The 23158-nt window shown below is 33.8% G+C and overlaps 1 protein-coding gene across 3 annotated transcripts in view; it reads left to right on the plus strand.

The window, feature by feature from the left end:
- VPS13A (vacuolar protein sorting 13 homolog A) overlaps window positions 1–23158 on the plus strand; it is a 259530-nt gene that overhangs the window by 67172 nt on the left and 169200 nt on the right. For all 3 annotated transcript variants that reach the window (XM_036854831.1, XM_036854832.1, XM_036854830.1), the window contains exons 20-23: window positions 1594–1730; window positions 3539–3671; window positions 6183–6300; window positions 20997–21135. In XM_036854831.1, coding sequence (XP_036710726.1) covers window positions 1594–1730; window positions 3539–3671; window positions 6183–6300; window positions 20997–21135 — 527 coding nt within the window. The remainder of the gene's footprint in view (window positions 1–1593; window positions 1731–3538; window positions 3672–6182; window positions 6301–20996; window positions 21136–23158) is intronic.

Here is a 23158-nt window from a genome sequence, read left to right on the forward strand (position 1 = left end):
ATCTTCAAACTTGTCTTTTATTTCTTCAAACATATAAGCCCAGTTGACCCTTGAATAATGCGAGAGTTAATCTGTGTATAATTTACAGTGGGCCCTCTGTATCTGTAGTTCTTCCACATCCCCGGATTCAACCAACCAGACACCATGTAGTAATGTAAATATTTACTTTTGAAAAATATTCTTGTGTAAGTGGACTCACCTGTGTTGTTCAAGGGTCAACTGTATAGTTATTTTATATTGTCTCACCAGATAATTATCTCTTCAGTTCCATTATGTGAAGACTTTTGTGTTTTTCTTTCTCCTCTCTTTTATTTCTGCTGTTTCTTATATTCATGTTAACCTTTGTCTTTTTGTTGATTTTTGATTGTGAGCTGCTCATTTTTATTGGAAAATTATTTGGTAGAGTTCCCTGAAGTCTAGGATAAATGGACTTTCATTCAGGGAAGAATTTCATTTTTTCCTGCCAGGTATCTCGAGCATGTTGGTGGGGCCACTATCTAAAGTCATTACTTGAGATATTTTGGAATGACAAAAGTTGTGCTACATATCCACTTGAGGACTGTATTGTGATTATGATTCACAGGGAGACTACCCCTTTTTCCCAGTTTTTTTCAGAGACATTCTTTGCATTCTCCTATGGGTAGGTTTTAGGGACAGGGAGGTTTAACTTCTGGATTACTCTTACTTTGAGTATGTACCTTTTAGATCCCAGATTTATGAAAAGAACTCCTGCTAGACTCCTCATTTTTGTCATCTGTTCCTTATACTCTGTGAGGCTATGGAAAGGAGTTCCAAAGTTTACCAAGTGCAGAAAATGGTCTCAGGATAAAATTTTTATGGCTCCCATTTAAATCTGTTAGGTTTTCTCTTTCAATTTGATTTTTGGCTTCATAGATCCTTACTTTCTTGCCTCCTCTTAGTGTTTTTAGTAGGTTTTGTTGTTGCTGTTTGTTTGTTTTGCTTTATATCCAACCATTTTTGTTGCTTTTAGTGGAAGAGTAGGTTTGCCTACCTATTTATTCATGTTACCAAGATTTAGAAATCTAGTTAAATGTTTTAGTATAAGTTCAAGACTTTATCTTAGTTAAAATTCATTTTGGTAGATTCATCCATTTTCATAGAAAGTTCTGGTTCCCTTTTCTGGTTTACATACAGTTTTATTGAAGATGATTTAATAATCCAGGATTTTCATTGTCTCAGAGTAATATAAAGATCAAGTATCATTGTTCAGTATGGTAGATGTAGCTGTATTAAGTTCATGAATTGGGAAGAATTATATAGATTCTAATATTTCATGTAACTTAATTTTTTTAGATGTGTATCTCCCCAGTTTTCCCAAATTGGGTTTATGGGTCAAAAACTTCTTTTTGAAGAAGTATTCCAGTTTTGTACTCAGTTATATTTAATGAGTATACACATTGACTAACAAATATCTTACTTTATAATGAAAATATTTTGCTCAAGGTTATTTTAAAATTAATACTAATTTCACATCATTTTAAGGTTGTGCTACCAATTCATGTGTTTAATGATTCTCTATTTCTTGAGTAATTTGTGAAAACAATTCATTGTATAGATTTAACTTTTATGCAGGTCTGCTGTATATTATTGAAACACAGAAAGTTCTTGATCTCAAAATTAATTTGAAGGCTTCATATATTATTATCCCACAAGATGGAATTTTTAGCCCTACATCAAATCTGCTTCTTTTGGATCTTGGTCATCTAAAGGTATATACTACTAATAATTATTTTATAATATGACACTTATGGTGTTTCTTTGTTTAAGATGTATTTTGGTTTTTAGACGTTTGATTTGGTATATTAATTTTTAGCTTAGTAGCAGAAACTAGCATTTGAGAAATCTTCCCTTCTGGCAAGTAAAGTGAAGTTTCATTTAATTAGATAGTTTCCCTACATTTCTAATAGGAAAATGACCCATTGAGTGCTGAAGCTCAGGGGTGAACCTAAGAATTATATTTATAAAATTTGAGAGTAATGCTTGAGAAGTCTATTTCCTTTTCAATTTAAATTTATTACTTGGTCAATTAAAATGTGTAGAGTGGAAGGGAGTTCTGGAAGTAATCAAATATATATTCATCCTTCTGAAATTGTTTGTGTATATACTTTAGACATTGGCATTTTAATATTTCTATTAAATAATCCTAAAATTGAGAGATGATCTTCTTGCATTTTGCTTCTTATTCAATTATGTATGTTTTTCCCCTCAGTTTTGAGTAGAGAATACTTTGTTTTTCAGTGTTTCTAGATCTTTGCTGTTCAGTATGGTACCCACTGGCCACATGTATTTGTTTAAGTTGATTAAAATTTTTAAAAATTCAGTTCCTTAGTTACATTAGCCACATTCAAGTGTTTAATAGTAACAGATGACTAGTGGCTACCATATTAGAACAGATGGAGAACAATTCCATCATCATAGAAAGTTCTGTTGGACAGCAGTACTCCAGATAGTGAAATGTAGAGGAATAACTCTAACAATTTAAAGACCCAGAAGGGATGGATAATATTGGAATGCTCTTTCTGGCTACCTAACAAATATGTGCCTTTCCTTGTTATTGACATTCTCCTTTATTCTATATATATATATTTTTTTTTTTACTCTTCAGTTAGTAATTATGTAGACACTGCTGGATTTACATTTATAATAAAATTTTATACAGATAATTATTCATATTTGAAATTGGTTATGGAATTGGTTCATGGGCAGTACGGTTTAGTGGAAACAGCCAGTGGAAAGGTATAGTGGTCAGAAGGGTATCTCTCTAGTTTTATGACCTGAGGCAATTTGCTTAACCTTTTGCCTAAAATTTATTACCTTTCAAACAGATAATCAATTTTGACTGTCTACTTCACATGAACTATGTAAAATAAAGGGAAAAATGTTAAAATAAAAAATATATACACATACGTGTGTGTGTGTGTGTCTATATATATATATATATATATATATAAATATGAATGAATAAGATCTTTATATACTACTGTGAAGTGATCTCCAGGATACTTGAGTGAAAACAGTAGTATGCATAGTATACCAAGCAAGGGGAAGTACAACTATAACTTGCTTGGGATTGCATAAATGGCAGAGCTGGAACTAAAATTCAGGTACACTAATATTTAATTGTGGACTCTCACTTCTTCTTATAAAGTTATCTGAATATCTGTCATTGTGCCATGGAAACATTTTGTAAGTTATATTTATCTCTTAATTTTGTTTTTAATAAAAAGGCTTCTTAGCAGATTAAAAAAATTTTTAGATCTATTATTTACCAGGACTGGCTTTGTTCCCCTTTTTTAATAGAAATGACTGGAAAATATAACTTAATATGTAAAAATTTACTTTATATCTGGCCTTCTCACTATATATGTCATGGATAAAGACATTTCTAATAGTCTTATAATGTATGTCAGCTTGTGAGTTTATCTTCTCCTGTTAAATTTTTATATTATAGTCTGAAAGATAAAAAACTTTATATTTTCATTTTGAAGTAATTTAAACTATTAACATTATCTTCAAGGTGACAAGTAAAATTCGTTCAGAATTACGAGATTTAAAACAAGGTGGGGCGAAACTTGAAGAGATAATGTGTAGAGCTTATGATTCCTTTGATATTCAGCTTACAAGCATACAGCTGCTTTACAGCAGAGTTGGTAAGTATACAGTGCATTATTTGTTGGTTTGTTTTGCTGAAGTGATTAATTAGGTTTTTAGACAGTTTCTCTGAAGACTTTCATCCTAAATATGTTAGAACTTTTACCTTTTTGAATTAGAAGTGATAGTAGATATTTCCTAGGAACAGTATCTCAAGTTGGTGTGATTTTATCCCTCAAGAGACATTGTCAATGTCTAGAGACATTTTTTTGTTGTCACGAGTGGGGAGTTGGGGCACTACTAGCATCTAGTGAGTGGAGGCCAGGGATGCTACTAAACCTCATACAATATAGGCGAAAACCACCCCCCAACAGACTTGGCCCAAATATCAGTAGTGCTGAGATTGAGAAATCCTGATCTATACCAGTGTTTTCCAACCTTTGGAAAAGGTTGGAAAGCACTGGCACATATTTAAAGTGATATTTGTATTACACAATGGGATAACCAGAAGAGACTGCTCAAGGCCAGAGGCAGCCAGCTTAGGGGCTCTGAGAGCCCAGGCTGTAAACAGCTACACAAAGACTGAAGAAGGTCACTACCTTAGGAATACCTTTACCCTATTCACTTTGGTGTACAAATAAGCATCTCTGATCTGGATATAGTTTTTTAGATGAAGTGACCAAAGCCAGAAATTCACTTGTCAGGAGCCACTAACGTAGATAGAGAGCCCAGACTAGTTGAGCCCTCTTTCCACTGTCATATTGCTTCTGAATCTCCAGGGTGTTAGTGAACATTGAGATGTGTATATGGTCAAATTTTAATTACCTGAGCTAACTAATAGAAGGAGAAGCAATGAGATCCTAAAGTTATGATTATTAAAAATGTTAGTGTATATAGGACTGGAACATTTGATTTTTTTCTTTAACTATATTTGCTTTAAGAGTAATGAACTTGGTTTTTATTTTTATCATATTTCAGTTGGTGTAAAAGGAGCCCAGAAGTATAGTGGATGGGAAATGCAAATTGTTTATAGAAAAATCCATAAATTTATTTTCAAGGAATACATTACTGTAGTTTGGTGTGTTTGATACATTTTGGTAACTGGTTTTCAAAGTCCATGAGCCATACTTAATAGTTAAGATATTGAGATGCAAAAAAAAAAAAAAAAAAAGATATTGAGATGCTTTGTAAAAAATTGTTTTCAGTATTTCATTATTATTATCTGAAAATTATTGGAATTCCTTGGAGTTGTTTTTGATAAGCATGAACTATTCTTAAATATTTAAATCTTTTGGGGGGCAGGGTTTTTTTTGACATTGGGGTTACTTTATGTAATTGTGTCATAGACTTCCCTGATAAATACTGAAACACATGCTTCTAAATATCTTATTTTTTATCTGTAAATTGAGAAGTGAAGGAAATATTTCATTTATCTTGGTACTGTTGGAATTTTAAAAACTGTAATAAAGTCCATTTTACTACCTGTCTTCAGGAGTCTAAGCTTTGATTTGCTTCGTTTTCCTTGACTGAAGATTTAACTGACTCATGGTATTATTAGGTTCAAGTGGAGTAATGTACATGAACCTGCTTTGTATTATATGGATCCCATTAATCTTGTTATAAATGTTAAAAGTTATTTCTTTCTAATATAGACATGTCTTTTAGAAAATCTGGACAATACAGAAAAACAAAAACATCATTCTTTATCCTACTCCTCACACATGAGCATTGTTGATATTTCAGTGGATATCCTTTTGGTGTTTTTTTCAATGTATGTGCCTATGAATGTATGGGATGTATTTTGTGTGGTGTTTGGGAGTGTTTGTGAATGCGTTTTTAACATGATTTACATAGTTTTATATACTGACCTCCCTTTCATTTACCAGTAATATTTTGGGCACTTAAATTCATGATTTTTACTGGCTATCTAAAGTTCTAAGGCTATGCTGTCAGTTATTTAGCCATTCCTTTACTGAACATTTAGGCTTGTGACACTGCAGTGAATGTTGCCAGAGGGTCGCATGTTGGCAGACCTGGGTGACAATTTCAACCTTATCACTCACTAGCTTTTTGACCGTAAGCAAGCTGTAAATTCCGCTCAGTCTCATTTTTCTAAAATGGGATGTTATACATCATTGTGAGAATTAAATGAAAATTTAAACATTGCCTAGAACAGTGTCAGTTATAAATCTTAAATGTAACTTTTATTAGTTAATACTGAAGAACTGCACTTTTCCCTACCTTTTTCATATTGCCTCAGAGCCATGTTTTTTGAGTAATGTATGGTTGGCATAGTGATTACCAAGGATGCACAGTAGATTTGATTAAAACTATGTTGTTGTTAACATTTTAATAAACATTTTCCCTATTAAAACATAGAGTCTTTGAAAGGGAAAAGAATTTACCTGCTGAGTATGTGTACCTGGGAATATGGCATTAAGATTATCTAGATGTAGGAAGATTTCCTCATACCATGCACTGTATGACTACGAAGTATTAACGGTAATGTTAGGTTTTGTATGTTTTTCAAATTACACATGTGTTAAACATGTACTGTTTTCTGTAATTAGGTGATAATTGGAAAGAAGCACGAAAACTCAATGTATCCACACAACATATCTTGGTACCTATGCACTTCAATGTGGAACTCTCTAAGGCCATGGTTTTCATGGATATAAGGATGCCCAAGTATGTATTACCTGTTTCATGTGATTGTAGATTTTCTTAGTAGTTATATAGCTAAGAAATACCATGTTTCATTGATTTTTTTGTAGTAAAATATATATAACAAAATTTACCATTTTTAAGTGTATCATTCAGTGGCATTAAGTACATTCACATTTTTGTCCAACCACTCCACCATATCAGCTTCACAAACTGGAACTCTACCCATTGTTAAACAATAATACCCCACTCTCTCCTCCCCCAAGTCCATGGCAGTCATCATTCTGTGTTATGTCTCTATGAATTTGACTACTCTAGGTACCTCATATAAGTGGAATCATACAATATTTCTCCTTTTGTGCCTGGTTTATTTCACATAGCATAATGTCTTCATGTTGACCCATGTTGTAGTGTATGTCAGAATTTCATTTTTTTTAAGGCCTAATTCCATTGCATGTATATATCATATATTATTTATCTATTCATGGGTTAATGGATATTTGACTTGTAATAATGCTGCTGTGAACATCGGTATACAGATATCTATTGGAGTCCCTGCTTTAAATTTTGGGGGGTATATATCCAGAAGTGGAATTGCTGGATTATTCTATTTTTAATTTTTTGAGGAACTGTCCTGCTGTTTTCCATAGCAGTTGCACCATTTTATATTCCCATCAGCAATTCACAGGGGTTCCAATTCTCTTACCTCTTCACCAACACTTGTTATTTTCTCCTTTTCAAAAAAATAATAGCCATCCTAACAGGTGTGAAGTAGTATTTAATTATAGTTTTGAATTGTATTTTCTAATGATTAGTGATGTTGAGCATATTTTCATGTTCTTATTGGCAATTTATATATTTCTTTAGAGAAATGTCTGTTCAAGTCCTTTGCCCACCTTTTAATTAGGTTGTTTGTGTTTTTTGTTGTTAAGTTGGAGATTTGTTTTGGTTTTTTAAAAAATATTTTCCTGGATATTAACTTCTTACCAGATAAAATGATTTGCAAATATTTTCTTTCTTCTTGTGGATTGTCTTATTTATCACTCTTTTGATAGCATCCTTTGATGCACAAAAGCTATAAATTGTGATTAATTTATCTTTGTTGCCTGTGCTTTTGTTGTCATATCTAAGAAATTATTGCCAAATCCAGTGTTTTTCCTGTATATTTTTTTCCAAAGAGTTTTATACTTTTAGTGCTTAGAAAACCTTTTTGAGTTAATTTTTGGATGTGATGTAAGGTAAGGATCCAGCTTTATTCTTTTGCATGTGGATGTGTAGTTTTTTTTCAGCACCATTTGTTAAAAAGACTGGCCTTTCCCTATTGAATAGTCTTGACACCCTTGTTGAAAATCATTTGACCATATATGTGACGGTTTATTTCTGGGCTTTCTGTTCTGTTCCCTTGGTCTCTGTGTCTGTCTTTATGCCAGTACCACACTGTTTTGATTCCTGTAGCTTTGTAGTAACTTTTGAAATCAGGAAGCATGAGTCATCCAACATTAATCTTTTTCTACATTGATTGGGTGATTTGGGGTCCTTTGAGATTCCTTTTGAACTTTAAGATGGATATTGCTATTTTTTTTTTTTTAAAGGTTTTACTCTTTTTTTAACAATTTTTATTTATTTATTTATTTATTTATGGCTGTGTTGCGTCTTCGTTTCTGTGCGAGGGCTTTCTCTAGTCGCGGCAAGCGGGGGCACTCTTCATCGCGGTGCGCGGGCCTCTCACTGTCGCGGCCTCTCGTTGCGGAGCACAGGCTCCAGACGTGCAGGCTCAGCAATTGTGGCTCACGGGCCTAGTCGCCCCGCGGCATGTGGGATCTTCCCAGAGCAGGGCTCGAACCCGTATCCCCTGCATTGGCAGGCAGATTCTCAACCACTGCGCCACCAGGGAAGCCCTGGATATTGCTATTTTTAACAGCAGTTGTCACTGAGATTTTGATATGGATTGCAATGAATCTGCAAATGTTTTCAGTAGTGACGTCTTAACATCAGGTCTTCCAATACATGAATACAAGATGTCTTTCCATTTACCTGTGTCTTTTTAAATTTCTTTCAGCATTATTTTGTAGTTTTCAGTGTATGTCTTTTTCTTCCTTGGTTAAGTTTATTCTTTTTGATACTATTATAAATGGAATTGTTTTCTTAATTTCTTTGTTGGTTAATAGAAACTCTATTGATTTTTCCAAGTTGATTTTATATCCTGAAACTTTGATGAATTTTTTTATTAGTTCTAACATTTTGTGTGTGTGTGGAATTGTTATGATTTTCTACATATAAGACCACTTCATGTTAGAACAGAGGCAGTTTTACTTCATCCTTTCCAATCTGGATACCTTTTTTTTCTCTTTGTTGCCTAACTACTCTGGCTAGAATTTCCAATATTATGTTGAATACAAGTAATTTAAGTGGGCATCCTTTATTTTGATCACAGAGTAAAAGCTTCTAGTCTTTTGCATCGAGTGTGCTATGTGTGGTTTCTTCATATATGACCTTTATTATTTTGAGGTAGTTTCCTTCTATTTCTAGTTTTTGAGTGTTTTTATTATGGAAACATGTTGCATTTTCCAAATGCTTTTTCATCATTTGAGATGATCATGTGTTATTTTGTCCCTTCATTTTGTTAAGGTGGTGTATTACATTGATCTGTTTTCATATGTTGAACCATTCTTCCGTTCCAGGGTTAAATCCTACTGGGTCATGGTGTATAATCCTTTTAATATAATGTTGAATTTTGTTTCCTAGTGTTTTTTTGGAGATTTTTGCATCAGTGTTCATAAGGGATATTGATCTGTAGTTTTCTTTTCTTGTAGTATCTTTGTCTGGTTTTGGTATCAGAGTAATGCTGTCCTTAAAATGAGTTAGGAAGTATTCCTTTCTATTTAGTTTCCAGGAAGAGTTTGAGAAAAATTTGTGTTAATTCTTTAAATGTTTGGTAGAATTCACTCGTGAAACCATCTGATCATAGGCTTTTATTTGTTGTGAGATTTTTGATTACTGATTCACTCTCCATATTAGTTATAGGTCTATCTAGATTTTCTGTTCCTTCAAAATTCAGTGTTGATAGATGTGTGTTTCTAGGAATTTGTCCACTTTATTTAGGTTATCCAATTTGTTGGCATAAAATCCTTCCTATTTCTGTAGGATTGATAGTGATATCTCCACTATCATTTCTGATTTCAGTTGAGTCTTTTCTGTCTTTATCTCAATCTACCTAAAGGTTCTTCAGTTTTGTTCATCTTTTTGAAGAACAAACTCTTGTTGATTTTTTTTCAATTATTTTTCAATTCTCTATTTTCTCTCTCTCTGCTCTAATCTGTATTTCCTTACTTCTGCTAACTTTTGGTTTAGTTTGCTCCTTTTTTAGTTCTTTAAGGCATGAAGTTAGGTTGCTGATTTGAGATCTTTCTTTTTCAATATAAGTGTTTATAGCTATAAATTTCCCTCAGCACGGTTTTTGCTGTATGCTATAAATTTTGGTATGTTGTGTTTTCATTTTCACTTGTCTCAAGATATTTTTTTATTTCCGTGGCGATTTCTTCTTTGACTCATTAACAATAAATGTGTTAATTTCTACATATTTGTAATTTTACATTTTTCATTCTGCTGTTGATTTCCGGTTTCATTCCATTGTGATTAGAAAGGATGCTTTCTATTCAATCTTTAAAAAATTTTTGACTCTTGTTTTATGACCTAAAATTCGGTCTATCCTGGAGAATATTCTATGTACATGTATGGAAAAATGTGTATTCTGCTGTTGATGGAGGAGTGTTTTGTTTATGTTTGTTGACAGTGTTGTTCTAGTCCTCTATTTCCTTATTGATCTTTTCTCTGGTTGTTCTATCAGTTATTGAAAGTGGGGTATTGAATTTTCATGTTATTGTAGAGCTATTTCTTCCCTCAACTCTGTCAATATTTCATATATTTTTGAGCTCTGATGTTTGGTGCATATATGTTTCTAATTGTTATATCTTCTTGATGAAGTGACTTTTTATTAAATAATGTCTTTTGTCTCTTGTAACAGGTTTTGACCTACAGTCTGGTTTGACTGATACTGTAGCCATTCCTGCTTGCTTTTGGATATTATTGCATAGAATATCTTTCACTTTCAAACTATTTGTGTCCTTAGATCTAAAGTCAGTCTCTTGCAGACATCATATAGTTTGATCCGTTTTTTTTTTAATTCATTCTGTCAGTTTATATCTTTGTGAAGTTTAAACCATTATGTTTAAAATAAATAGTGATGGGGAACACATTAATTTTGTCATTTTGTTATTTACTTTCTGTATGTCTTATAGCTTTTTTGTCCCTTCTTTCCTCTGTTATGGCCTTCGTTTGTGTTTAGTTGATTTTTTGTTCTGACGTGTTTTGTTGCCCTTCTCTTTTCCACATATGCATGTTCTATAGATATTTTCTTTTTAGTTATCATGGAGATTATCTATAACGTTGTAAAGTTGACAATTTTTTAAAAATTGACACCAACTTAACTTTAATTGCATACAAAAACTCTACTATTTATTGCTCCACCCCCTCCATTTTATGTCATTGATGTCACAAATTATATCTCTATTATATATTGTACCCGTTAGGCCAGATTTATATTTTCATGCATTTGTCTTTTAAATCCTGTAGAAAATAAAAGGTGAAGTTACAATAAAAAATCATAATACTTGATTTTATATTTATCATGTGTTTGCTTTTACCAAGATCTTTATATTTTATTGTTAGCTGACTGATGCTTTGAGCCCAGTATCCTAAATATAGAAGTCTGTTAAATTAGACTAGACTATTTAGCTGATTTAGTCCTAAATAGTTTAAGACTGTAGCTAGCCCTTTCACCTTTTCTTTCCACCAGTAATTTTTCTCTCCCTTGCAAACATTCAAACCTCAGCCACAGATCTATTTTAAAATTTAGAGAAAGACACATCTAACAACTACCAAACAATCTAAGTGAAATTGTTACTAGAGAGGCAAGAAGAGAATGCTCATTTTTTTTTTTTTTTTTTTTTTTTTTTGCCTTTCAAATTATAGGACTCAATTCTCTAGAAAACATTGTGCAGTTTACTCTCATTCTCTTAGACTTCCTCATTCAAGAATATCAAACTGGGACTCTGAGTGTCTTAAAGCAGAGGAATGCCAGGAATTTGGTTTGAGAAAGAGAGGAGGAAAGAAAACCATTCTATACATTTTGCTGTTGTTAACAATCAAGCATTAGGTATAGGTTAATTTTAGACATGCTTAGGTTCTTTGGCTTCCTTCCCAAGTGTCCTCCTGCCTATTTACTGTTGTCTGATATTTCTTTTAAAGTTTGTCAGTATGTGAGAAAGGACAAAGATGTATGTCATTTCCTGTTGCAAACATGGTTACGAATAGATTTTTTTTCAGCATTTTATACTTAAGTATGCTAGAATCTAGGATGTTACAGGGTACCAAAAAAAGAAGGTGATACTACTCTGAGAGAAGAAATGGCTAACTTCCCTTGCTTTAGATTGCTCTGTTAGTCTATGATTAGGGAGAATTTATGTCCTGTAATGTAGGGAATATGTATAGCCTAGCAGAAATTAAAGCAGTTGGTTAAAATGTCTATATATAGACAGATAATGGAATGCAAGAGTATGAGAGATTAATCCAGTGTAACAGTCAGCAAACTTTTTCTTTAAAGGGCCAGATATTAAATGTTTTAGGCTTGAAGTTGTATTGTCTGTCACAACTACTCAACTCTGCTATATGAGCATGAAAGCAGCTATAAACAGTACATAGTAAGTGGGCATGGCTGTATTCCAGTTAATACTTTATTTACAAAAATAAGCAGCAGGCTGGATTAATCCTTGGGCATATTTTGCCAAACTCTGGTTCAGTGCATTACAGCCAGACACAACCAGTAAAGGGAGAAGACACCAGGAAAGCCTTTTGTACTCGTATTCTTATGATACTAAAATGGCTATAAGTTAGGACCAGAAAATTGTGCCTAAAATAATCACAAGCAGAAACTATAATGATTTAGAAAGATGAAATCTGAGAAGCATTTGATTTCAGTTTTGTAAGTTGTGAGCAATATAAAGTGGATATGACATTATATAAAATCCTGGAACTCTACAAGTATCAGGCAACTTCCTTTGAAGTTTGAGCTTAAAAAGTTTAAGGCAGATAAAAGGAAATCCTCTGTTATTTGGTAGGTAGTATTTTGGCACCTGTCATCCTCAGGTTGTTAAGCTGGTGTATTTAAAGATATTGAAAAGAAGTTTAGGTACATTAATGAGACAGATCTATAATATGTACCTGTTAAATTAGGATGTATGGGATTAGTTACAAATATTTAGGTTACTAGAGGTAAAAGAAAGCTTATAATTTTCTCAGGAATTCAGGTATTTTTTAGCAGTCATTGTGTGTGATAGAAAAAGTAAGTTATAAAAATGCAGGGATAAAAATGGTGAACGAAAACTTATTCTCTCTTTGATGTCAGTCTCTTTTAAAATTATTATTACTTTTTAAAGACTTTCTTCATATTGCAACAGTTTTAGTGTCACAAAAAAGTTGATAGGAAGCTACAGAGATTGCCCATACACCCCCTGCATCCACCCATGCATAGCCTTCCCATTAACAACATCCCCCACCTAGTGGTACATTTGTTAGAATTGATAAACCGACATTTACACATCATAATTACCCAAAGTCTATAGTTTACATTATGGTTCACTCTTGGTGTTGTACCTTGAATGGGTTTGGACAAATGCATGATATGTAGCCATCATTATAGTATCATATAGAGTTTATCATACAGAGTATTCTTACTGCCCTAGAAATCTTCTGTTCATCCCTCCCCTGTCACACTCAAGCCCTAGCAAGCACTGATCTTTTTACTGTGTCCATAGTTTTGCCTTTTCCAGAATGTCATATAGTTGGAATTATAGAAGAGAAAGGCTTTTCACATTGACATCTTTCACTTAGTAATATGCATTTAAGGTTTCTCCTGTCATTTCATGACTTGAGAGCTCATTTTTTTTTAGTGCTGAATAATATTCCATTATCTGATGTATCACAGTTTGTTTATCCATTACCTACTGCAGAACATCTTGGTTGCTTCCAAGTTTTGGCGATAAAATTAGAATATAAAATTTTTGTGGATAAACTTGATTCATATAAAATTATGAGTAAAGCTGTTATAAACATCCATGTGCAGGTGTTTGTGGGGACATAACTTTAAATTCCTTTGGGTAAATATCAAGGAGCACAATTGCTGGGTCGTATGGTAAGAGTATCTTTAGTTTTGTAACAAACTTCCAGACTGTCTTCCAAAGTGGCTATACCCTTTTGCATTTCAGTCATCAGTGATTGTGAGTTCCTGCTGCTCCACATCCTTGCCATTATTTGGTGTTGTCAGTATTCCTGATTTTGGTTATTATAGTAGGTGTGTAGTAGTATCTCATTATTCTTATTTTGATTTTTGTTTCTCTGATTATATATAATGTGGAACATCTTTGCTTATTTGCTATCTATGTATCTTCTTTGATGAAGTGTCTCTTAAGATCTTTGGTCCATTTTTCAACCAGATTGTCTTCTTATTATTGAGCTTTAAATATTCTTTGAGAGCTCTACCCACCACCAACAGTACCTCCCATCAGGAAACTTGCACAAGCCTCTTAGATAGCCTCATCCACCAGAGCGCAGACAGCAGAAGCAAGAAGAACTACAGTCCTGCAGCCTGTGGAACAAAAACCACATTCACAGAAAGATAGACAAGATGAAAAGTCAGAGGGCTATGTACCAGATGAAGGAACAAGATAAAACCCGAGAAAAATAACTAAATGAAATGGAGATAGGCAACCTTCCAGAAGAAGAATTCAGAATAATGATAGTGAAGATGATCCAAGACCTCAAAAAAAGAATGGAGGCAAAGGTCAAGAAGATGCAAGAAATGTTTAACAAAGACCTAGAAGAATTAAAGAACACCTAGAAGAATTAAAGAACAAACAGAGACGAACAGTACAATAACTGAAATGAAAAATACATTAGAAGGAATCAGTAGCAGAATAACTGAGGCAGAAGAACGGATAAGTGACCTGGAAGACAGAATGGTGGAATTCACTGCCATGGAACAGAATAAAGAAAAAAGAATGGAAAGAAATGAAGACAGCCTACAGCCTAAGAGACCTCTGGGACAACATTAAATGCAACAACATTCGCATTATACGGGTCCCAGAAAGAGAAGAGAGAAAGGACCTGAGAAAATATGAGAAGAGATTATAGTCAAAATCTTCCCTAACATGGGAAAGGAAATAGCCACCCAAGTCCAGGAAGCGCAGAGAGTCCCAGGCAGGATAAACCCAAGGAGAAACACGCCGAGACACATAGTAATCAAACTGACAAAAATTAAAGACAAAGAAAAATTATTGAAATCAACAAGGGAAAAATGACAAATAACATACAAGGGAACTCCCATAAGGTTAACAGCTGATTTCTCAGCAGAATCTCTACAAGCCAGAAGGGAGTGGCATGACATATTTAAAGTGATGAAAGGGAAGACCTACAACCAAGATTACTCTACCTGGCAAGGATGTCATTCAGATTCGACGGAGAAATCAAAAGCTTTACAAACAAGCAAAAGCTGAGAGAATTCAGCACCACCAAACCATCTCTACAACAAATGCTAAAGGAACTTCTCTAAGTGGGTAACACAAGAGAAGAAAAGGACTTACAATAACAAACGCATAACAATTAAGAAAATGGTAATAGGAACATACATACCGATAATTACCTTAAACGAGAATGGATTTAATGCTCCAACCAAAAGACACAGGCTCGCTGAATGGATACAAAAACAAGACCCATATATATGCTGTCTACAAGAGACTCACTTCAGACCTAGGGACACATACAGACTGAAAGGGGATGGAAAAAGATATTCCATGCAAATGGAAATCAAAAGAAAGCTGGAGTAGCTATACTCATATCAGATAAAATAGACTTTAAAATAAAGAATGTTATAAGAGACAAGGAAGGACACTACATAATGATCAAGGGATCAATCCAAGAAGAAGATATAACAATTATAAATATATATGCACCCAACATAGGAGCACCTCAATACATGAGGCAACTGCTAATAGCTATAAAAGAGGAAATAGACAATAGCACAATAATAGTGGGGGACTTTAACACCTCACTTACACCGATGGACAGATCATCCAAACAGAAAATTAATAAGGAAAGACAAGCTTTAAATGACACAATAGACCAGATCGATTTAATTGATATTTATAGGACATTCCATCCAAAAACAGCACATTACACTTTCTTCTCAAGTGTGCATGGAACATTCTCCAGGATAGATCATATCTTGGGTCACAAATCAAGCCTCAGTAAATTTAAGAAAATTGAAATCATATCAAGCATCTTTTCTGACCACAACACTATGAGATTAGAAATCAATTACAGGGAAAAAAACGTAAAAAACACAAACACATGGAGGCTAAAGAATACGTTACTAGATAACCAAGAGATCACTGCAGAAATCAAAGAGGAAATCAAAAAATACCTAGAGACAAATTACAATGAAAACACGATGATCCAAAACCTATGGGATGCAGCAAAAGCAGTTCTAACAGGGAAGTTTATAGCAATGCAAGTCTACCAAAAGAAACAAGGAAAATCTCAAATAAACAATCAAACCTTACGCCTAAAGGAACTAGAGAAAGAAGAACAAACAAAACCCAAAGTTAGCAGAAGGAAAGAAATCATAAAGATCAGAGCAGAAATAAACGAAATAGAAACAAGAAAACAATTAGCAAAGATCAATAAAACTAAAAGCTGGTTCTTTGAGAAGATAAACCATTAGCCAGACTCATCAAGAAAAAGAGGGAGAGGACTCAAATCAATAAAATTAGAAATGAAAAAGGAGAAGTTACAACAGACACTGCAGAAATACAAAGCATCCTAAGAGACTACTACAAGCAACTCTGCCAATAAAATGGACAACCTGGAAGAAATGGACAAATTCTTAGAAAGGTATAACCTTCCAAGACTGAACCAGAAAGAAATAGAAAATATGAACAGACCAATCACAAGTAATGAAATTGAAAACTGTGATTAAAAATCTTCCAACAGACAAAAGCCCAGGACCAGATGGCTTCACAGGTGAATTCTATCAACCATTTAGAGAAGAGCTAACACCCATCCTTCTAAATGCTTCCAAAAAATTGCAGAGGAAAGAACACTCCCAAAATCATTCTATGAGGCCACCATCACCCTGATACCAAAAAGCAGACAGAGATCCTAGAAAAAAAGAAAATTACAGACCAATATCACTGATGAATATAGATGCAAAAATCCTCAACAAAATACTGGCAAACAGAATCCAACAACACATTAAAAGGATCATACACCATGATCAAGTGGGATTTATCCCAGAGATGCAAGGATTCTTCAGTATATGCAAATCAATCAATGTGATACACCATATTAACAAATGGAAGAATAAAAACCATATGATCATCTCAGTAGATGCAGAGAAAGCTTTTGACAAAATTCAACACCCATTTATGATAAAAACTCTTCAGAAAGTGGGCATAGAAGGAACCTACCTCAACATAATAAAGGCCATATATGACAAAACCACATCAAGCATCATTCTCAATGGTGAAAAACTGAAAGCATTTCCTCTAAGATCAGGAACAAGACAAGGATGTCCACTCTCACCACTATTATTCAACATAGTTTTGGAAGTCCTAGCCATGGCAATCAGAGAAGAAAAAGAAATAAAAGGAATACAAATTAGAAAAGAAGAAGTAAAACTGTCACTGTTTGCAGATGACATGATACTATACATAGAGAATCCTAAAGATGCCACCAGAAAACTACTAGAGCTAATCAATTAATTTGGTAATGTTGCAGGATACAAAATTAATGCACAGAAATCTCTTGCATTCCTATACACAAATGATGACAAATCTGAAAGAGAAATTCAGGAAACACTGCCATTTGCCACTGCAAAAAAAAGAATAAAATACCTAGGAATAAACCTACCTAGGGAGACAAAAAACCTGTATGCAGAAAATTATAAGACACTGATGAAAGAAATTAAAGATGATTCAAACAGTTGGAGGGATATACCATGTTCTTGGATTGGAAGAATCAATATTGTGAAAATGACTATACTACCTAAAGTAATCTACAGACTCAATGCAATCCATATCAAATTACCAATGGCATTTTTTCCAGGACTAGAACAAAAAATATTAAAATTTGTATGGAGACACAAAAAACCCCTGAATAGCCAAAGCAGTCTTGAGGGAAAAAAACGAAGCTGGAGGAATCAGACTCCCTGACATCAGACTATACTACAAAGCTACGGTAATCAAGACAATACGGTACTGGCACAAAAATAGAAATATAGATCAATGGAACAGGATAGAAAGCCCAGAGATAAACCCACGCCCTTATGGTCAACTAATCTATGACAAAGGAGGCAAGGATATACAGTGGAGAAAAGACAGTCTCTTCAATAAGTGGTGCTGGAAAAACTGGACAGGTACATGTAAAAGAATGAAATTAGAACACTCCCTAACACCATACACAAAAATAAACTCAAAATGGCTTAGAGACCTAAATGTAAGACTGGACATTATAAAACTCTTGGAGGAAAAAATAGGAAGAACACTCTTTGACATAAATCACAGCAAGATCTTTTTTGATCCACCTCCTAGAGTAAAGGAAATAAAACCAAAAAGAAACAAATGGGACCTAATGATACTTAAAAGCTTTTGCACAGCAAAGGACACCGTAAAGAAGACGAAAAGACAACTCTCAGAGTGCGAGAAAATATTTGCAAATAAATCAACTGACAAAGGATTAATCTCCAAAATATATAAACAGCTCATTCAGCTCAATATTAAAAAACAACCCAATCCATAAATGGGCAGAAGACCTAAATAGACATTTCTCCAAAGAAGACATACAGATGGCTAAGAAGCACATGAAAAGCTGCTCGACATCACTAATTATTAGAGAAATGCAAATCAAAACTACAATGAGATACCTCCTCACACCAGTTAGAATGGGCCTCATCAGAAAATCTACAAACAATAAATGCTGGAGAGGGTGTGGAGAAATGGGAACCCTCTTGCACTGTTGGTGGGAATGTAAATTGATACAGCCACTATGGAGGACAGTATGGAGGTTCCTTAAAAAACTAAAAATAGAATTACCATATGACCCAGCAATCCCACTACTGGGCATATACCCAGAGAAAACCATAATTCAGAAAGATATGTGCACCCCAATGTTCATTGCAGCACTATTTACAATAGCCAGGTCATGGCAGCAAGCTAAATGGCCATGGACAGACAATTGGATAAAGAAGGTGTGGTACATATATACAATGGAATATTACTCTGCCATTAAAAGGAATGAAATTGGGTCATTTGTAGAGACGTGGATGGATCTAGAGACTGTCATACAGAGTGAAGTACGTCAGAAAGAGAAAAACAAATATCGTATATTAGCGCATATATGTGGAACCTAGAAGAATGGTACAGATGAACCGGTTTGCAGGGCTGAAGTAGAGACACAGATGTAGAGAACAAACATATGGACACCAAAGGGAGAAAGTGGCGGGGGGTGGGGGTGGTGGTGGGATGAATTGGGAAATTGGGATTGACATGTATACACTGATGTGTATAAAATGGGTAACTAATAAGAACCTGCTGTATAAGAAAATAAATTAAAAAAAAATTTTTTTGAACTTTTTGGATAATAGTTCTGTATGAGTTCTATCTTTTGCAAATATTTTCTCCCACTCTGTGGCTTGTCTTCTAATTCTCTTGTCATTGTCTTTTGTAGAGCAGAAGTTTTTAATTTTTTTTGGCCCCGGCATGTGGGATCTTAGTTCCCCGACCAGGGATCAAACCTGTGCCCTTTGCAGTGGAAGCGTGGTGTCTTAACCACTGGACTGCCAGGGAAGTCCCAGAAGTTTTAAATTTTAATCAAATCCAGTTTATCAATTATTTTTTTCATAAATTGTGCCTTTGTGTTGTATCTAAAAAGTGATCATCTAAAAAGTATCTAAAAAGGTCATCTAGGTTTTCTTTGATTTATCTTTTTGGAGTTTTATCGTATTGCATTTTAAATTTAGGTCTGTGATCCACTTTGTATTAGCTTTTGTGAAGGGTGTAAGGCCTGTCTGAATTAATTATTGCATGTGGATATTCATTTATTACAGCACCATTTGTTGAAGAGAATGTCTTTGCTCCATTATTTTGCCTTAAGTCCTTTGTAAGCGATTCAGTAGACTATATTTATGGAGGTCTATATCTGCACTCTCTATTCTATTCCATTGTTCTCTTCCATTGATCTGTTTGTCTATTCTTTTGCCAATAGCACAGCATCTTGCTTAGTGTAGCTTTACAGTAAGTCTTGAGTCAGGGAATATCAACCCTCCAACCTTGCTCTTCTTCAGTATTATGTTGGCTATTCTGGGTCTTCTGCCCCTCCAATTTAAACTTTAGAATCAGTTTGTCAATATCCATTAAATAACTTGATGGGATTTTGATTGTGATTGCACTGAATCTATATAGATCAGTTTGGGATGAACTGACATCTTGACAGATTGAATCTTCCTACCCTTGAATGTGGAATATTTCCTCATTTATTTAGTTCTTTATTATCAGAGTTTTACGGTTTTCCTCATATAGATCTTGTATTTATTTTGTTAGATTTATACCTAAGTATTACTTTCTTGGGGTGCTAATGTAAATGGTATTATATTTTTAATTTTAGATTATACTTGTCCATTGTTGGTATATAAGAAAGTAATTCACTATTACATATTAACCTCATATCCTACAGCTTTGCTGTTTTGGCTTATTAGTTTCAGGAATTTTTTTCTAGATAATTTACATAGATGATCATGTCGTACGTGAACAAAGACAGTTTTATGTCTTCTTTACCAATCTGTATGCTTTTTATTTTCTTTTCTTGGCTTACTGCATTTAAGGACTTTCAGTGTGATGTTGAAATGGAGTGGTGAGAGGGAAATCTTTGTTTTGTCCCTAATCTTAGTGGGAAAATATTGAGTTTCTCACTATTAAGTATGATGTTAGTTGTAAGTTTTTCAAAGATATTCGTCATCAAGTTGAGGTAGTTCTTCTTTGTTCTAGTTTACTGTGAGTTCTTATGGTGAATGGGTGTTGGATTTTGTTACATTCATCTACTTATATGAGTGTGATTTTTCTTTCAGATCTGATTTTTAAACCTGGTTTTAAATATATAATCTCTCGGACAAGTTATTTGTACTTGCCAACCTTAGTTTCCTGATAGGAACCATGTACATATGGGAACTTATAAGAAACAGAAAGCAGAAATAGGTTGTCTGCGTCATAGGTGTGAGAATTATTTATGATAATGCATATCAAGTGCTTTCCTTAATGCCTGTCTGTAATAAACACTTCATAAATAGTAATTGTCAACTGGCATTGGCAAAATAGTAGAGGGATAGTAAACATAATAACAATAGAAAATAAGCCTTTGAAAAATAATGACGTTAGTTCAGCTAATGAGATTGGTTAATAAGGTAAAATGATGGGAATTTGACTGTAGATTGTGAGATAATTTGTCCCATGGACTGTGTAGATAATATTTAGTACTTAAAATCACATTTTATTATTCTTAGATAATTTAAGATGAACAGTCATCTTTTTATAATGATTTCTGTCTTTTTGAAACAGATTCAAGATTTTTGGAAACTTACCACTGGTTTCTTTACAAATCTCAGATAAAAAACTGCAAGGGATTTTGGAATTGATTGAAAGCATCCCAAAACCCCCACCTGCAACTGAAGTAAATGTCCCTGTCAAACCATTTCAGGTAATGTATTTTCAAAATTATTGAAAGCACGAATTAAAAAAGAAAATTCCACAAACAATATTTGTAACAGCCACAGAAATTTTGGGTAAAACAATTGAATTCATTGTGAATAGACTTTTTAAATTACATATTGAAAGACAGAATGATGAAATAGTAAAAGGTGAAAATGGTAAACAAAAGAATGAAATAATAAGTCTACCTTTCTTCACTTTTCCAGTCCCTCTCCTCAGTGGTTAACTACTGCTTCTCTAGTTTTTTGAAAATGTTTATAGCATATACTAATACACACACATACAGACATGCATGTCTCTGTGTGTATATGTATGTATGTGTTTATATATATTCTTATGTTCCTAAAATTTTCATAAATGGGATCATTATACTTATGGTTTTGAATCGGTATTTTTTTCACCATTATTATCATATATGTTATGTACCTTAGAGCTGTTTACCTATTAAGCACATACAGATCTGCCTTTTTCTTTCTTACGGTGATACAGTATTGAATTGTGTGAGTGTACCATCCTTTGCCTGATGTAAAGGCATCTTCTTCTGATCAGTGTTCATATTGTTATGACTATTTTTAGTTATAAAGAAAAAACACTGCTTTGAACTTCCTCGTTACATATATTTGAGTATATTTTTATCCGTTGCATACATTTCTAGTAGTGGTATTGTTGAGTAAAATATGTGAATTTAATTTTTTTCAAATGTTTTTTTATTGGAGTATAATTGCTTTACAATGTTGTGTTAGTTAGTTTCTGCTGTACAATGAAGTGAGTCAGCTATGTGTATACATCTATCCCCTACCTCTTGGACCTCCCTTCCACCCCCACCCCCATCCCACCCATCTAGGTCGTGACAGAGCACCGAGCTGAGCTTCTGTGCTTTATAGCATGTTTCCACTAGCTATCTGTTTTACACGTGGTAGTGCATATATGTCATTCCTAATCTCCCAATTCATCCCACCCTCTCCTTCCCCCACTGTGTCCCCTTGTCCGTTCCCTACATCTGTGTCTCTATTCCTGCCCTGCAAATAGGTTCATCTGTACCATTTTTCTAGAGTACATATATTTGCGTTAATATATGATATTTGGTTTTTTTCTTTCTGGCTTATTTCACTGTGTATGAGACTCCAGGTCCATCCACATCTCTACAGATGGGAACTCTCCTTCACTGTCAGTGGGAATGAAAATTGGTACAACCACTATGGAGAACAGTATGGAGGTTCCTTAAAAAACTAAAAATAGAACTACCATATAACTCAGCAATCCCACTACTGGGCATATACCCTGAGAAAACCGTAATTCAAAGGGACACATGTACCCCAATGTTTATTGCAGCACTGTTTACGATAACCAGGACCTGGTAACAACCAAAATGTGCATTTTATATTTCAATGAACTTGGCCAAATTTCCTTTCTCAGTTGAGTACTAATATTTAGTCCCACGAACAGTAAATGTTGTTTCTCTGTTTCCCTGTTCTCATTAGTCTTGAGTATTAACGAACGTTAAAACTTATTCTATTAAATGAAAATTTTATCTTCTGGTTTTGGTTTACATTTCTTTATGAGTAAGATAGGACTTACTTTCCTAAATTTATTGGTTATTTGAATTTCTGCTTTTGAAAACTGCTGTTTATGTCTTTTATTGGGTTATGGTTTTCCAATTAAGGAAATTATCATTGTTTGTTATTACAGATACTTTCCCCCCAATTTGTTTTTTTATTTGGTACATTTATTTTTGCCATGCCGAAGCTTTTACTTTTTGCATAGTCAAAATTACTCGATTTTTTCCTTCCTGACTTCTGTGTTTTGTACCTCTTATCAAGACAATTTCAAAATAAAATATCCATTCATGTTTTTCTCTTTTTTAAATTCTGATTTCTATTTTCTTGTTTAACTTTTCTTTTGAAATAATTTTAAACTTACAGAAATGTTGTAAAAATAGTGCAAAGAACTTTTTTCCTCAAAGGATTTGAGAGTAAGTTGCTGACATGTTGTGCCACTACATTGAACACTTG

This window comes from Balaenoptera musculus, chromosome 6, assembly GCF_009873245.2.
Source record: "Balaenoptera musculus isolate JJ_BM4_2016_0621 chromosome 6, mBalMus1.pri.v3, whole genome shotgun sequence".
NCBI lineage: Eukaryota > Metazoa > Chordata > Mammalia > Artiodactyla > Balaenopteridae > Balaenoptera > Balaenoptera musculus.